Consider the following 16,429-nt stretch of genomic DNA (forward strand, 5'->3'; position numbering starts at 1 on the left):
CAGCTCGCCTGCCACGCTCGCCAAATCTGACGTAACGAAGGCGTACTGGTCGTCGTGGGCTTCTGGCTGTGTGGCCGAGTTAGCAGCCTGCTTGGGTGCTTTCTCGGCCTTCCTTTTCTGCTGGTTAGGGCCTTGCCCTTCTTTACCACCCCCCGGACGCCAGCAGTCCGTTTTATAGTGGCCCTTCCTGTCGCAATTGAAACAGGTGACCTCCGGATTCGTTTTGGGGGTGCCGGCTGATGCTCTGCCCTTCCCCTTAGCTTCTCTAGCAGATAGGGCGGAGCCTGAAGCTCCCTTCTTGGTGGGACGGCGTTCGGTGAGTAGGCGATGCTCGTACTCTTCGGTGATGATGCTGATTAGCTCGTAGGAGGTGAGGGGACTTTTAGTTATCCTAGCTGCTGCGCTGATGGATGATAGGAGGGGCCGGTACGACTCCGGGAGCGAGCCTAGAATAATGGTGTGGAAGTCGTTATCGACAATAGCCGTGCCCATTCCTGCCAGCGACTCGCGGAGCCTTATGAGCTCTACAAAATGGCCCTTGATGTCGCCTCCTTCCTCACAGCGTGTCTCTTGCAACCGACGCCGTAAGTCTATTTGCACGAGTTCAGTCTTACCCTCATGAATCTGACAAATCTCATTCCAGATCTCAGATGCCTCCCCAAGCTTCTGGACGCGCAGTAACAGCCGATCGGTGATCGTGCTGAAGATCTGCTGCTTTACGAGTGAGTTTTTCTGGTGGTACTCGTCGATCTTCTTATCAAGCTCGTCTATTTCAGTCTGCGTTGGCGTCGAACCGTCAGGCTTCTTTACGGCCTTGGTGTTCGGATCGATGACGAAGGGAATAGGTTCGCAGACGCGTCCATCGGTATATCGCATCAAACCTCGGGCTCCAATAGCCGTTAGCGTTCGTTCTTTGTAAGTAATCCAATTCGAGCCGTCTTCTGCGAGCTTCGGGATATTGAACAGGGTGGAGTTTGTACCGGGGAGCGTAGATTCCATGATGGAGGCAGGGCTCATAACCTAAAGGCGTTTATGACGAGCAAGAGGGTCACGAGGAGTCTAGAACGACAAAGACAAGATCTCAGTTGTCTCGAACGAAAACTCTATAACGGTGCGTCTACCTAGAACGACAAAGACAAGCTATAACTAACATTAGACGCGTTGTAAACTCTAGGGACTTGTTGGCACGTACATCTCAGTTGTCTCGAACGAAAACTGAGATGCACCTGCGGTACTGCTGGTAATCTTATAGTAAGTTGGTCAGGTACTGGAACATATGAATGAGAGACTGAAAATAAACTAGGACGCGAGCCGACGTCATACGTCGCTCGTCTTCGTCCGTTTTGGCATGCGCTCGAACCATTCTCCCCTTATCACTCGGATCCTTCGGACTCTCTCGACTCGGATCTCCCCCTGGCCTCGGATCTCTCGGTCTCGTACTCCAACAGGTCATGTCCAATCGGTATCTGCGACCTTCCAAAGGCTAATTGGTTCTCTTCATACATTTATTTGGTTGTACTACTTATGCGGGTTTGCAAATCGCAATCCCTCTGTAGGTACGGTTTCAAGTTTGCACATGAGAGTCGTGTGAAATGCTTTTGACCTCCTACTTGATTCAGTGACTAGACAGAACTCAGATTGATGATCAATGACTATACATTTTTGAAGGAGTAATTTTTCTGAAGATTGGGTCCTCGGAAAAAAACGAGGGCATCAAAGATGAATTCCTATATATGATATCTTCAATTCATACGCCCATCGGTCGCGCATCATCTCTCTCAACTTTTATCCAGGGAATAACATCAATTTCAAATGGCGCTGCATGAGAAATAATCATGTCACTGAAGGCAAGTGTCGATCGGGGAGTCAGGCCGTTGAGCAATGCGGAAAGATCACAGAAGAAGTGCGAGGGCAATGTACAATGACTGATTTGCGAGGTGTATGCCAGGACATACACTTTAAATGACACGTGAACCTCAAATGTAGGCACGCCTTACCGTCTACCAAAGCCATAAACGATGAATTTCATATTGTCCTTGAGGTGGCCTTCTGAATCAAGCCAACGCCGAGGATTGAAACCTGATCCGGGAAGGCAACTACGACTAGTCTGCGGCTACGACGACGCCAGCGGCATAGTTGGAACTCGTGATCAAAGTCTCCATCATCACGATATCAAGTGGGATGGAATAAGATAGTAGGAACGGAAATTAGATGTCCAATCGACATAGAACGTGCGTCTGAATTGGTCTGGTGAACTGTGCGTGTCCGATTCGGTGTCTAATATGGCGATAGTGACCTGCAGTTAGGAGTGCGGGCCGACACCTGATTCACTACGGTGATACGGGTCCTCAAATATTGGACTCGCAACCAGCCCGTTTATGAAGCAAATTGTCAATAGACGGACTGGTAAAACTATTTGAACTTGGATGTCAGCTGAGCGGATTGAAGATTCTCGTGACAACGTTGACCTAACCTCTGACCGATGAAAAAAAACAAGACTCTTGCAACTTGTAGCTAGTTACCTTGCTTGGGTCCCACGGCATCATGTGTGCGCTAGTAGAAGTTCAGAACAAGTTTAGAAGGCTGAAAGAGGATAGTCATCAAATTCAATACTATTGGAGTAGGGGGCCCGGCGAGGGAGGCAGCCGAATAGCACCGTAGCTTAGTCACTCAGGCTTTGTTGCTTACCCAAGTTGCCACGCAGGCACACAGTCGCGGATACACCGCTCTATCCATTCAACCTGACAAGGCGTGCCATTCGGGATCCAGGAATCATGGCAAATGATGTCTCCTTAGCTGAAGTCACTCCCATGAAGGAATACCATAGCCGTATCCAAAATTGTTCTACGGGTATCCAAATCCAGGAGTTGATTGGCAGAAGTATGTCATGCGAACATATCGAGACCCGGGTATATGTATTGAGTTTTCGGTGCTGTATCACCGTATGTTGAATCGGAATATGCCTGACCAAGCTCTTTCGATCGAGTAGAGTCGCTGTCATACAAGTGAGGAAGAGACGATTCAGGAAAACTCGCATACTGACCGCAGAGGCACAAGAGCATCGTAGACCTAGAGACAGTGAGCAAATTGTAAGATCACTAACGTCAACGAGGATGTGGTATCAACTTTGAGATGAAGCCAGACTTAAATATATCATCCCTTATCTTCCGCATGAGCAACCTGAGATCTTCATCCGAGGTATCAGGGAACTTGTCGAGAACGTCGAGAACATAAAGGACAATATATGGAATGACTCCGGGACAGTTTCTCGAGCTGAACGTTATGGTAGCGAGAAAACAGTCACCATCGACTGTAGTTCGGTGAGAAACTCAGGAGTCACGATGTCCATGTCTGGTAGCATACCAAATCAAACAATTAATTCAAGGCAAAGACTCTAATTATAAACGACACTCACGCGCCAAGTCCCCTGATTCCCTTCTTTCCAACAATACATCATCGGGCCCCACTGCAAGAGCTGAATGGATCAGAATCTGGATGGGTAAACCAAGGTCGTTCACTCGTCAAATACAACAGTCAAGTACATCACGAAACTCGATATTGGGCATTTGCGGATCCAGAATGGGCGAGACGAGAGTCACTCGAGTTTTGCAAGTGAAGCATTCTCGCACATGTTGTTAGCAATGGGCGTTCGACACCGTGAGAGTTGAGATAAACGAGCTAGCCGAGACCAAGTCTAAAATTTAGATCTATGCTTACGGCAACTATATTGATCCGGGTTACCTCTTCGCGGCCGAGATAGCTCGTTCCGGAAGCCTTGCAAGTTGCAACATTGCGGTTGCTCAAACGCGTTGATATGCCAGGTGCTGTGAGCCCCGTATTGATATCGAAACAATTCCTGCTCACGATGGCAACAGTAGACCTTGACCCCACGACTGACTTCATAGCAGGCACAGCAGCAGGTAGAAAATTCACAGTCATGAACTTGAATGGCTATCGGTTTTGATAGCTTGAACTTTCCAGGAATTGTCGGCCTTCTCATTGCTCATCCGTTTGATACAGGTATGTTTGGGCATGAATTCCGTAGCGCCGCGGCATTACCTGACTGCGAAATAGTCAAAGTCCGCCTACAAAATCCTGATCTATCCTCCAGATACCATTCAGTATCCCATGCGTTCGCGACCATCATCAGAGAGGAGCGCTTCAGTGGCTTGTACAAGGGCATTGCTTCACCTCTGGTTTTTTCTCTCGCACAAATGCTATGATCCTGGCTTACCCGACGAATAAAGGCAACATGTGCGTTTACGAACGGCCTCGTATTCGCGTCCTACAAGTTTTTCCTTAAGGCGCAAAAGGTGGATGATTCTATTCCATCGCTCACCGAAGTTGCAATTGCTGGCACCTGCTGTGGCTTCGCCATGTCGTAAGCGCTCCACCTACCATTGCAGATGTAATCGGCAGGCGGCTAACCAAATGGACGCATCAGATTTTTTTCTGCACCTATCGAACTTATTAAGATCAGGCAGCAAAGCATGTTAGAGAGCGGACTGGGAAGCATCTCAGTCAGCAAACTTATATACAGTATCCATCGCGAACACGGTCTCAAGGGATTATTTCGTGGTCTCACCGCTACAGCCTTTCGCGATTGCGGATATGGTGCATACTTTTGGGGGGTAAGAGCCCTCATAGCCCCTTTACCATGGTTTGACGTCCACCGGGAAGTATGAGGCTACGAGTAGATACCTCACTGCTCCTTCTCCTAGACTTGATGGTTCCACCTCGCTGTCAGACTCAAGCCAAGGATCCATACCCCTTTGGGTGTTGTTTGTCAGTGGAGGAGTGGCAGGTGTCCTTGGTTGGCTTCCGACATTTCCTATGGACGTTGTAAAGACGCGCATGCAGAGTACCGAGGCTGTAGAAGCCCGAAACATAATGCGGTCGGAAGTGACTACAGGCGATAACCCGTATCGCACAACCTTATCAACGATCCAGCATTCATATCGCACAGGTGGGGCTAGAGTCTTCTTTCGCGGGCTCAGCCCGACCATGCTGCGGTAAGTTGTTCTCAGTACGCTGCGCACACATTCTTATCGGTGATTGTTCTCGTTCCAGGGCCATTCCAGTCAATATGGCTACATTTGCAGTATACGAAACTGTTGCAAACATACTCTCGTCATGACAGTACTATAAACCGCATGTGGAGCAAACTGCACAGCACAGTCAATACCGTGGCAATGATACCTTAAATGCGTGTTCATAATATACATTTGGCAAATTTCTGATGTGGATTGCGACATGTCTTGTTGACTGCATCTATATATTGTGTGCGCTGTCCGTTAGCGTACCGATAACTCTGTCATCGAATATAGCATTCAAAGTGTCATGAGCACTCCGAAGTGTGCCGAATAGTAGGTGTGTACACGGTGGTAGCGATTTCTCACCTCTGGTCTGCCTCGTATCTCAGACCATATTTTTGTACAAAAGTCCCGACTGCCGTCTTCATCAGTTTGTCGGAAGCTTCAACATGTCATACTGGACAGCTACAGGAGAAATCAATAATGGAGGTACTCTAGCGCAGCGATACGTTTACATGATCCATTCCAGGCCAAGCAATGATCCTCCCATCGAGTTTCACCGGCAGCCCCTCCGTACTAGCGGCGAAAGCTACAGGGACGTGCTGTAGTGAAAGATTGACAGGACGCCACATGGTTATGGTTAGATTATCCCCCGCGGACACAAAAGATTGACGAACTTAGTAGTAAGGTTTAAAGCGAGTACACGTTCTCTATGAAATGTACCCCACGGGAGTCATTGACGGATACGTTCTTGAACTCTAACTTACACGCCATGGCGCCGGCCGGTATGCTTCTAAGAGAGTCTGACCAAGGATCTTGGTCTAAACTTTGCTTATCGGAAAATATTCTGTCAGAAGGTAGGGGTGCCCGTTTCAGTGAGCAGTGCTTGTTAACGTACCATTCTCGAGAGGCGCTTCAAGGTCAAGCATGACACAAAGAACCGTTTCGTGTGTGCCAATTGGCTAGCAATCTTTAATACGTCAAGCCAGAAATTAGTTCCGCATATGCTTCTCAGGCCAAACGAAGAATCCTCCGTATCAAACGGCACATGGAAATAGAATGGAAAGTCTAGAAAGGTGGACCCAATTAGAGCACAACAGTGTCTCTGATGCGGAGCAACCCATTCACAGAATGGAAACATGACCTTCGGAAATGACTTCAGGCAGATAAGGGGGATAGAGCAAGGCAAGCATGTTATGATAATACCCACCGAAGACGAAAAAAGAAAAGATGACAGTTCATAGAAGCGACATGTACAACACTAGAGCCTATCCAACCGGATTCCCAAGGAGAACTGTCAATGTTTGACTTTATACTCCACAACTGTAAACACCACGGTGCACTCACATTCAGCGTTATCTACTAGCAATCCCATGCCTCTCTCAAAGAGAAGGAAGATGGATCAAATTAATATTCACGTGGCAATGCACATGATTGAAAGGTCGTCACTTGAAACATATAATGAGGTCAAAGCTTCTGTTTCCAGAAATCAGATACGTGAGAATATGAAACGCATGCACCGCCAGATAGCAGAGCGAGTGCTAGTCTCAAAGTCCTGGATGATGTACAATGTGCACCATGGACTACCTGATTATCGGGATCACAGAGTTCAAGTAGATAAGTACCACTCGATCAAATCGGAGGAGATACAATCCAACCTTATACGCTGCGTGATACGATCATTCGCCGCACCGGCATCTTCTTCCAGCCTGTCTATAACAATAGGTCGATAAACCAGCCTCTCGATCACTCCGCTCGTGCTGTGGTCCAGACCCAGTTGATATCCGATAGTCTTCACTGTGCACCGCTGAACAGTGATCAAATAAGGTTGCATGACTTACATGCGAGAACAATTTACTGCGCCAGGCATCGCCTTGCAGCCCACCATAGAGGCGGCTACTGGTAAGTAACGCCTCATGCATGAAGGTATCGTGTCAAGTCGGAATATTTTATTTCCCACGGTCTCCCATCCTCTTCATCCAGACTTCGGAACCCGACGTCCTCTGTAGTTCAATCTGTACCACAAATGGCGTCCAGGATCGTGGTCAATACGCTCAAGGCTTCTGGTCAGTTTTTAGGAATTTCCACCATGCCATGTCAAGCTGAAATTTGTGTAGCTCGGCCACGCGCCCTCCCTAGCTTTGCCCGGGCTGTCAACGCGTACGTTCGACATTGGTCTCCAAATGTATATGTTTATTTAATGATACCCACGCAGGCGCGCAATGAGCTCGAATCCCCCACCTGAGCAGCGCGCAGCAGAAATCCTAAATACCCTTCCTTCCTCGCCGAGTCTAATCACCAAGACTGGTTCTGCAATTCTCGGCACCGGTCTTGTTGCAACTGCTATCTCCCAGGAGCTCTATGTTGTGAACGAGGAGACCGTCGTTGCTGCCGGCACTTTCATTCTTCTTGCCTACATTGCCAAGGTACGTTTGTCACCATTGTGCTTGCACCAATTCCCATATACCTGTTTTCGCCTAGCTTGTTCGGGAACCATACCGTGACTGGGCAAATGGTCACATTGAACGCATCAAGAACATTTTGGAAAGCTCGCGAACAGAACACACTCAGGCAGTGAAGGACCGTATCAACTCCGTCGAGCAAATGAAGGATGTCGTTTCACTGACTCAGGGTCTCTTTGCTCTCTCGAAGGTGAGGACAATTACCTGTTGGTCCGATGGCCACTATATGATTCTTTTTGTGAGTAGGAAACCGCTCAGCTGGAGGCAGATGCATTCGTCCAGCAACAGAAGGTCGCTCTTGCTTCCGAGGTGAAAGCTGTTCTCGACAGCTGGGTTCGTTATGAGCAGCAACAGAAAGAGAGCGAACAACTTGAGCTCGCCAAGAGCGTGATTGCCAAGGTTATGGCTGACCTCCAGGACGAGAAGGTGCAAAAAGATATCCTGACCAGCGCAGTCGCAGAGGTTGAGCGTGAGTACCAATCTGTCATCGCCCATTCATCCTTGAGTTTTAAATCTTATTTTCTCAGAGCTCGTGAAAAGCAAAGCAATCTAGATGCATACCTGGTGATCAATAATTGATTGTGGCTAGGTAATTCATGATAGAGTCGCGTAGTTTTTCTATATAGCCAACTTCTATCATCCTACGAGTGCAATTTATTCGTGCGGTCATTTCACAAGCTGGAACTTTGAAAAAGTTAATCAACTTGAGTTTCAACGGATGCTACCTGCGCCTAGTAAGTGCCATAAAGCCAAACGCGACCAAATAGGAAATGGCCGTGACGACGCGCCTCAAGACCTCACGTGCCTCGGCACGTACAACCATAATTCTTTGTGCCGCTGCTCGTCAGCTTCTCCCTTCATTCACGACCTTTCATTCACGACCTTGAACGCAGGGAGGAAACAGCCGTCATGGATTCAGACCTCATTAAACTCGTCAACCGGTTGCAAGATACATTCAGCAACCTCGGTGAGTTCCCGTGAAAGACTATGCGATTAGGGTTTGTGTTGACTTGGTTGAGGGGCAGGCGGCGAACTGGATATGCCACAGCTAGTCGTGGTGCGTGCACGTTAATGATCGTATATTACCGAAAGCATTACTCAGAAATTCTTTGGTAGGTTGGCAGTCAGTCTGCGGGCAAATCAAGTGTACTTGAAAAGTATGTGGTAATTATCGCATCTGAAATATTATTCATCATGCCTTTATTAGCATCGTTGGTCGCGACTTCCTTCCACGTGGACAGGGCATTGTCACCCGTCGCCCACTTGTCCTCCAACTTATCCACACCCCTTCACCCGATCCAGCTGCCCCTACGTATACGGAATGGGGTCAATTCTTGCATATTGACAAGCGGTTTACGGACTACAATGAGATACGGAAGGAGATAGAGCAGGAGACGTTTCGAGTCGCTGGACAGAACAAAGGCATCAGCAAATTGCCCATTTCGCTCAAAATATACAGCCCCGATGTCCTGGACCTCACACTGGTGGACTTACCTGGATTGACTAAGGTATGTCGATGCCAATATTATTGTATGTACTCCTGACCTTTGTAGATTCCAGTCGGAGACCAGCCGAGTGATATTGAGAGGCAGATACGCGGCCTCGTTGTCGAGTATATCTCAAAACCTAATAGGTTGGCCATTGTTTCTCGCTGTTGATGCAACCGCCTTATTGTCTTCAGTGTTATATTAGCTGTTTCCGCTGCTAACGTCGACCTTGCCAACTCCGACGCGTTAAAGCTGGCTCGCTCCGTTGATCCGCAAGGACGTCGAACGATTGGGGTACTGACAAAGCTGGACTTGATGGACGCAGGTACCAACGCGCTCGATATTCTTACAGGACGCGTCTATCCGCTGAAGCTAGGCTTCATTGGGGTCGTGAATCGAAGTCAGCAAGACATCAACTCAGAGAAGAGTTTGTCCGACGCCCTAGATTCAGAGGCCGAGTTCTTCCGCAATCATGCTGTATACCGAAACATCGCGCACAAGAATGGCACCAAATATCTTGCTAGAACCCTGAACCAGGTGCTGATGAATCATATACGCGATAAGCTGCCAGACATGAAAGCTCGCCTCAACACACTCATGGGACAGGCACAGCAAGAACTGAATTCTTTTGGTGACGCTGCCATCTACGGGGACAAGAACCAGGTAGGCCATCTATTGAGATACGTGGACCATGAACTCAGCGCCATACAGCAAGGCGGACTTATCTTACGGCTGATGAATAAGTTCGCACATGATTTTGTTGCATCGATAGAAGGTACCAAGGTCGACATCTCGACCAAGGAGCTCTCGGGCGGAGCGCGTATATATTACATCTTCAACGACATCTTTGGGCATGCGCTTGCTTGTATTGATTCAACCTCGAATCTCGATAACCAGGATATCCGAACTGCGATTCGGAACTCGACTGGCCCTCGGCCAAGCCTGTTTGTTCCGGAGTCTGCTTTTGATCTGCTAGTAAAACCGCAGATTAAGTTACTGGAGTCGCCTAGTCTGAGATGTGTAGAGTTGGTATACGAAGAGCTTGTCAAAATCTGCCACAATTGCACAAGCGTAGTGAGTCATTATTACTATCTAATCAAGGTTTACCTATTCAAACTCCTCAATAGGAATTAGAGCGATTCCCCCGCCTTCACGCTCAGCTAATTGAATGTGTGTCAGAACTCTTGAGAGAACGACTCGGACCTACATCAGAATATGCACAGAGCCTGATCGAGATACAAGCTGCATACATCAACACCAACCACCCTGCATTCATATCGGGTTCCGCGGCCGCCGCACAAGCCGCGACTTCTCCCGCCCCCAAACCTGCGCAACCGTCACGCGTACGCACCACTTTCTGGTTTTGTCTCTTTCTGATGGTCTCAATATGCGCTTCTTTTGCTGTTAGCCCCAAAGTAACGAGCCTATAAATGGCGCACCCACGCTAGAAGACGAGGATGAGTCATCTACCGAGGAACCTGTGGGAGCAAATGGAGTCCTTTCTCGTGACGGGCGCTCCGTGTCATCCACTCTGCATGACCGCACACGAATCACGGGCTCGGCACCGACTGCGAAAGCATCATCATCTAAGCCGCATCCGGTTCAGGGTCCCCGTCACTCCTCTGCGCATTCCCAAGCAACGCAGCCAGGAGCACCAGGAACTTCCCCGCATTCTGCAAGAGAGACGTTTCTCAACTATTTCTTTGGGCAGAACGGTCCAGGGCCGATTGCGGGATCAACCGTGGAAAGATCCCATGGTCCAGCGCCGGTACCCACAGGCAGGGACATTTCACATGCGGAGACCGCAGGCCCCACCGGTCTTATGGCCGGCAAGCGGACACTTGATGGCAATAACGCCGCATTTGACATGAAGAGCCTGGGGAAACATATCGAAGCCGTAAGTGTTTTGCCCACTAGTACAGATACCTCTCGTACGAGGATTCACGATACGATTTTAGATATCGTCTTCTGAACCTGGCTCTCAAATCACCATGCGAGAGGAGATGGAGACGTCACTGATAAGATCTCTCATTGCATCATACTTCTCGATTGTCCGCCAGAGCATACAGGATCTGATACCAAAGGCGATCATGCACTTCCTGGTCAACTACACCTCGCAGCAAGTGCAGAACCGCCTGGTCGCATCTCTATACAAGCCTGAGCTTTTTGCGGATTTACTGAACGAGGATGAGGCATTGGTCGCCGAGCGGGCGAGGGTAAAAGCGTTGTTGGATGCATACAAAGAAGCCTTCAAAACACTTTCAGAAGTCAATTTGAAGCCCATATGATAGCTTTAGTTTTTACCTCTACTGAGTATTGCAACCATTCATCAACTTAGACTCCTTCTGGTTTGCGAAATACTATCTATCATGTATGATTGACAGTGCACTAGCTAGGAGGTTAACCATAACAAAACTAGTACGTAGCATACGTGCACTCGGATATCAGATTGCGTAAATATTGCGAGATCTAAACCGTACCAACAAGCTCGAAGCGATCGTCACAAAATGGACCAAGATGCAAAATAGCGATAAGTGCGGTGATGACACGCCCCCCGGATTCTAACAAGGCAATGTGTCAACAGTCATTCAGCTCATGAGTCAGCCTTTACAGCGACCCATTTCTCCTTAGAATGGTTACTATCTTTGACAGCGGAATCACCAGATCCCGCATTATCGGCGGACTTGTCGGGTTCTTCCTCTGAGGTTATGCTTTCCTCAGTGTCTGCCTCAATACCGCCGTTGCTGCTGTCCGATTCAGAACTTGACGATTCAGCGGTGCTCAGGACAACGACTGTTTCGGTTGTAGCCAGAGAACTGGTGCTGGAGGTACCTTCCAATTTCAAGGCAGTTTCGGCGCGGTGAGCCTTTTTGGTTTTCGCACGTTCTTTCCTCTCGGTCTTCTCTTTGGCATCCTTTTCTTCTTGCTTTACGATTTGTCTCACCATCAGGACGCGCATAATTGGGTTTGATAGGACATTACCTCTTTAGCAACCTTCTCTTCTTTCTGAATAGCTTTGTGAGTGACATCATTCAGCGGGACAGAACCAAGCACGATACCTCCTTGCGTTCTTTCTCCTCGGTCTATCCCATGGTCAGATATCACAATAGGACCGATCGAGTCACAGGAGCTTACCTCTTTCTTCTCCTTCGCCTCGCGCTTGAAACAAATTCAGCATAAGTCACACAGATATTGTACCACACGTACTTCCGCCTTCTCCTTCTTGAGCTTCTCCCGAGTCTCGCGTTCTTCAATGATCCTGTAAGATGGTTGAGTTCGTGATGCACTTCCCAAAGTTATGTATACGTGCCACTGTGCAACTTCATCGACACATTCGCGCGGGCGAACCTTATTCTTTAACAAGTAACCTTGAAGCGCGGCAACCTGAAACGACGTCAACGGCAAATATATTATCGCTTCCGGAAACTTACGCTTAGCTCGTTCTCTGGGATAGCATCTGCGAAACGCTTAGCAAGCTCAGAAATTTCAGTCTCATCAAGCACAGGAATAGTGTGACTGGGCGCCTTGCGTTTTGGCAGGGGAAGGTTTTTCTGCGAAGTGTCAACGTCCTCTTCAGGTGGAGATGTGGTAGCGACACCAGCAGGCTTCGAGGGGAAGAAACACTTGAAAATGCCCTCGGCTTGCCATTTTGTCGCATGTGTGAAATTCACCCAGACATCCATGCGTCCTGGGCGACTAAGGGCTGGATCAAGGCGCTCAATATGGTTAGTCGTAGCAAAAAGCAGTCTGGTGAGGCATGTTAGTGGCGCAGTTTCAGAGGGGAGCCATAGCAACCCACCGGCCTTCTGCAGCGGCGACCCCATCGAGGCTGTTCAAAAGTCCACTCAAGCTCAATGTTGATCCATCGTTAGTCTCAGTGGTTGTGCTATTGGTACTAGATGCTGTGGGAGCACCAGTTGACGATGCATCACGACTGACAGAGCGCGTGAACGCGGCATCCAGATCTTCAAGAAGCAAAATACATCTGTTATGATAATAAAATGAATACCGAGAAATGACCGTGGATGACGGAGAACCGTACCTGGATGGTACATGACCCATCAATGTTGTCAGTGTATTATCACTCATCCTGAATTTGGCAGACATTAATAGTCGGTTACTCAGGCTCGAGCCACTCTTACCCCTTTGATGACAAGCTGACAACGTAGATGTCCAGACCTAATTCACCCGCCAATGAATGTATCAATGAAGTCTTGCCACTATGACCAATGGAGCGTGAGTACCGGTGGTAACCAGAGCACATGAATCATACGAACCTTCCAGGAACACCGTGCAACAGATATCCACGGCGGAACGGTATACCTGCGTGCCGTCAGGTCTGATTTCAACGTTACGCCATCTCACGCACCTCTTTCAGCATACCTGGAAAAAGTAATTGATGCTCTTGTAACAATTTAATTTTGAAAGCTCACTCACCAATCCTCAGAGCACAGGAAGTCTTTGCAATCAGCCAGAAGCATATCTTTGACGCCTGGTTGCAATACAATAGAACTCATGGGGCGCTTCTGACGAGCTCCATTCCAACGCCAACAGCCGTAAGTCCTTGAAATAGAATGAGATTCGTTTGTACCTTAATGATAAGGCTAGACTCACGTATCGGCCATAAAAATATGGACGCGATGTTCGGCATCCTTCTCATACTCGCGCTTCGCCTCGAGAACGAGTTTCTTCAAAATGTCATTGTTGCGAGCAATCACGCTGCAGGGCGATAAGCATGTTGCCGGAACACTGGTAAAAAATATTTGACCTAATCTTCAGAGCCGAACCATGACCGTAGTCCGGGTAGCGCTTAGTCCTAGTTATCTATTGAAGTATGTTAGTGTTCCGAGGACATTACCGAATAGTAATAGCATACCCGAAGCCAATGACCACGGTAATAGATGGTGTGAGTCGTATCTAGTAGTGAAATATTCAACCACGTGGAACCGATATGCGGGCATTGACTTACCTATACTTGGCATGAACGCCACTTTGCGTTTCCGACGTCCGTGTACGAGAGCATCCTCTTCTTCGTCTTCATCTTCCTCATCTAGGTCACCCGTCGTTGATTGCGTGAGACCATTGCGGCCAACCGTCCTGGTGGTAATTTCAAATTCACGGCTGCGTCCCCAGGCCGGTTGCTGTGCTTAGCGTCAATGCCATTCATGATTGATGATGTTGGAATTGCTGCCCACCTTCGAAAGCCAGTGCATAAGCCTACAAACAAAGGTAAGAACTTGGTCACGACTTCGATAGATGAAATTTACCAGTCATACGGATAGTCTTCTTGACTAAAATGTGCCGTCAAGAAGAAGGCTGCGGATGTACATATTAGCTACAGTCCGTGAACTCTCGAACGTTCCGTACAGTCAAGGAAAGTATGCCATGCTCCTGCTGAGGCTCTTCTAGCTGTCTCAACAGTCCCGCCGATGACAACAAGTTTCTGTCGCGAACATTTTGCGTTAGTACATTCGTTGCTGCTGAACGGACACGACGTACAAGAGTGTCTTGTATGGCATTAGCACTGCCGACCCCCAGTGGGGACAGCATACTCTTGAGTGCATCCATCGAGGATGAGGGTATTAGAAAAAGTAGGAGGAGGCGCACTTCTTCCCGCTACGGACGGCCTTTTAAGGTATTTTATTGGCGCCTCGTGTCATACAGGGTGGCGGACTGTACATCTTAGAATAACGGGATTAATAGCTGCTTCCCCGATTGAAAGCGAGTATGATAAATCTGCGTGCGATCTGAAAAGTATTAGGGCAGCGGAACAACCAAAAGGGGTGGTCACAAGATAAGAGCCACACATAAATTTCGCTAGTAAGTAAACGCTTCAGGTTGGCACACATCCCCATCACAACTTCATTCAATGAAACGCCTCAGATCAGTGTGCGCCTTACGTCCATCAGCCTCAAGTCCAAGATCCAAATATTCATCTATAGGTCTAGGATACTTTCGAGGCGGTACTCTCACAACAAGCCTCAGCTGGGATAACTAGTAGACTCGTTACGGCGTTCGCCACAAGTCCTGCGACCCGTGGCGGAGCAATCACAGACCCTCGCTTATTCGGTCTAGCGATACTCAGGACTCAGGCCTCAGGTACTAGCTCTTGTCCCATGCTATTCGCGTGGAAACATACCATCTGGCTTTCCTTTCCAAGTTCCTTGTAAGCTCAGGTCTTGCCGTGGTGCTTACATTGTACATAAAGCCCTCTCTCGCCTTCAAAAGAACGACAGCATACGAACCGAACAATATCTGGTGTTACCCCGCGGTTTCGTAATTGGACCCGAGCTAAACCTGTGAGACAAATTCGGCCGAAGAGTAATACGCTCGTAATCAATTCTGAGTTCAAATAGTCACATTCAAGTCGCATGGCCCTGGGCATACGGCTCTCGGGGAGCAAGTGTCGGCTTAGCAACGACGAGCCTATGATCTTTCGTCAACAAGTTCCACAGGGGAAACTCCCCTGAGTGGAAGGTAGGATCATATGAAATGGAATCCAGCAGCTTTGCGCCCCTGGAATTAACTGTAGCTCCGAGTTGGTTCCGAATGCCAGCAGATCCGAAGACCAAGTCGAATCCTGACGAGACAGACGAAGCCTAGGACGTGGACAGGAGCCAAGTTGCCACAAAAGGTATCACCAGCGTCAACCAATAACCGCCGCCGCCACGGACTGTGGTGGGTTCCACCTGTGGGCAAAGGGCAGGCGGCGCAACTCCATTAAGTCTGCACTGGATTGTCGGAAATAGCTGGAAAAGAATACGGTCACAAAGAGTAACAAGCATCACTGTCTTTTTCAACTGCGAAGGCAACCTTAAAGTTATGAGTATGCCTAGACATATGGCCACCCTCCGGTGTTCACGACGTTCACCTGCGGCCGGTGTTTAAGAGCAAATCTTTCTATAATTAGTGAGTCGAGGCCTTCACCGGCCTTCACAATTTCACAAACGGATTTGACCGATCATTCTGAAAGTATTGTCTAGACTGAAAGCTATCTGTCACAAAATCGCCTCCTTTTTGAAATCTAAAGTTCATGATCTTGATAAATGCAACAGGTAACCCTACCGCCTCAGCAAGATGCAGACCGCGCACCCCACTCAAACGAGGGACTCATATTCCCATCGCCACCGCACAAGTGATACAGTCTTCCGGTGTCTGATTCCTGAAGGTACCACATGATATGTTCCCAGCCCCTGTCAGAGCTCCACAACATGCGTACCATGCACGAAGGCACGTTGACATCTATAAATTGGGAGCTCTTCTAGGCCCAGTAATGTCGAGCCATGCGCGGTAGAAATGACAAAGTCGGCATGGAGGATCCTGTATGCAATTGTACATTAGAATATCCCTCGAACCAACTATCTCATTCGCAGCCGTCACTGCAGATCAAGGGCTCAGAATCTTCGCACTCTGGATTATCCAATAGTCTAGGCTATTTGTGACGGAC

The 16,429-nt window shown here is 48.5% G+C and overlaps 4 protein-coding genes across 4 annotated transcripts; 3 read left to right on the top strand and 1 right to left on the bottom strand.

Annotated features, from left to right (window-relative positions):
• The first annotated feature begins 3,726 nt into the window (after nucleotides 1–3,726).
• F5891DRAFT_998441 (mitochondrial carrier domain-containing protein) lies at nucleotides 3,727–5,317 on the top strand. Its single transcript, XM_041378491.1, has 8 exons — nucleotides 3,727–3,821; nucleotides 3,876–3,920; nucleotides 3,982–4,020; nucleotides 4,075–4,196; nucleotides 4,248–4,381; nucleotides 4,445–4,631; nucleotides 4,681–5,012; nucleotides 5,071–5,317. Exons 1-8 carry the CDS (start codon nucleotides 3,815–3,817, stop codon nucleotides 5,135–5,137), a joined length of 933 nt encoding a protein of 310 aa, XP_041233613.1. The 5' UTR covers nucleotides 3,727–3,814; the 3' UTR covers nucleotides 5,138–5,317.
• Nucleotides 5,318–6,991: 1,674 nt separating this feature from the next.
• On the top strand, nucleotides 6,992–8,169 carry F5891DRAFT_998471 (ATP4, subunit B of the stator stalk of mitochondrial F1F0 ATP synthase). The gene is made up of 6 exons (XM_041378492.1): nucleotides 6,992–7,099; nucleotides 7,151–7,193; nucleotides 7,249–7,459; nucleotides 7,515–7,685; nucleotides 7,742–7,964; nucleotides 8,023–8,169. Exons 1-6 carry the CDS (start codon nucleotides 7,060–7,062, stop codon nucleotides 8,046–8,048), a joined length of 714 nt encoding a protein of 237 aa, XP_041233614.1. The 5' UTR covers nucleotides 6,992–7,059; the 3' UTR covers nucleotides 8,049–8,169.
• A 159-nt stretch (nucleotides 8,170–8,328) lies between these two features.
• F5891DRAFT_223997 (Dynamin central region-domain-containing protein) lies at nucleotides 8,329–11,423 on the top strand. Its single transcript, XM_041370984.1, has 10 exons — nucleotides 8,329–8,462; nucleotides 8,521–8,552; nucleotides 8,612–8,652; nucleotides 8,703–9,003; nucleotides 9,049–9,128; nucleotides 9,177–9,645; nucleotides 9,694–10,056; nucleotides 10,110–10,325; nucleotides 10,391–10,879; nucleotides 10,941–11,423. Exons 1-10 carry the CDS (start codon nucleotides 8,405–8,407, stop codon nucleotides 11,268–11,270), a joined length of 2,379 nt encoding a protein of 792 aa, XP_041233615.1. The 5' UTR covers nucleotides 8,329–8,404; the 3' UTR covers nucleotides 11,271–11,423.
• A 152-nt stretch (nucleotides 11,424–11,575) lies between these two features.
• F5891DRAFT_1220949 (P-loop containing nucleoside triphosphate hydrolase protein) lies at nucleotides 11,576–14,774 on the bottom strand (the record flags this gene model as incomplete). The annotated part of the gene is made up of 21 exons (XM_041369418.1): nucleotides 14,482–14,774; nucleotides 14,350–14,425; nucleotides 14,250–14,298; nucleotides 14,178–14,199; nucleotides 13,952–14,123; nucleotides 13,859–13,899; nucleotides 13,751–13,806; nucleotides 13,597–13,701; nucleotides 13,435–13,545; nucleotides 13,352–13,353; nucleotides 13,260–13,305; nucleotides 13,125–13,202; nucleotides 13,025–13,072; nucleotides 12,782–12,967; nucleotides 12,414–12,729; nucleotides 12,293–12,366; nucleotides 12,190–12,241; nucleotides 12,118–12,141; nucleotides 12,042–12,065; nucleotides 11,965–11,988; nucleotides 11,576–11,908 (listed from the first exon to the last, which is right to left on the bottom strand). The coding sequence occupies exons 1-21, from the start codon at nucleotides 14,548–14,550 to the stop codon at nucleotides 11,576–11,578; spliced, it is 1,908 nt and encodes a 635-aa protein (XP_041233616.1). The 5' UTR covers nucleotides 14,551–14,774.
• Nucleotides 14,775–16,429: the final 1,655 nt, after the last annotated feature.

The sequence above is a fragment of the Suillus fuscotomentosus genome (assembly GCF_016647785.1).
Source record: "Suillus fuscotomentosus strain FC203 chromosome Unknown F5891scaffold_2, whole genome shotgun sequence".
Lineage (NCBI taxonomy): Eukaryota > Fungi > Basidiomycota > Agaricomycetes > Boletales > Suillaceae > Suillus > Suillus fuscotomentosus.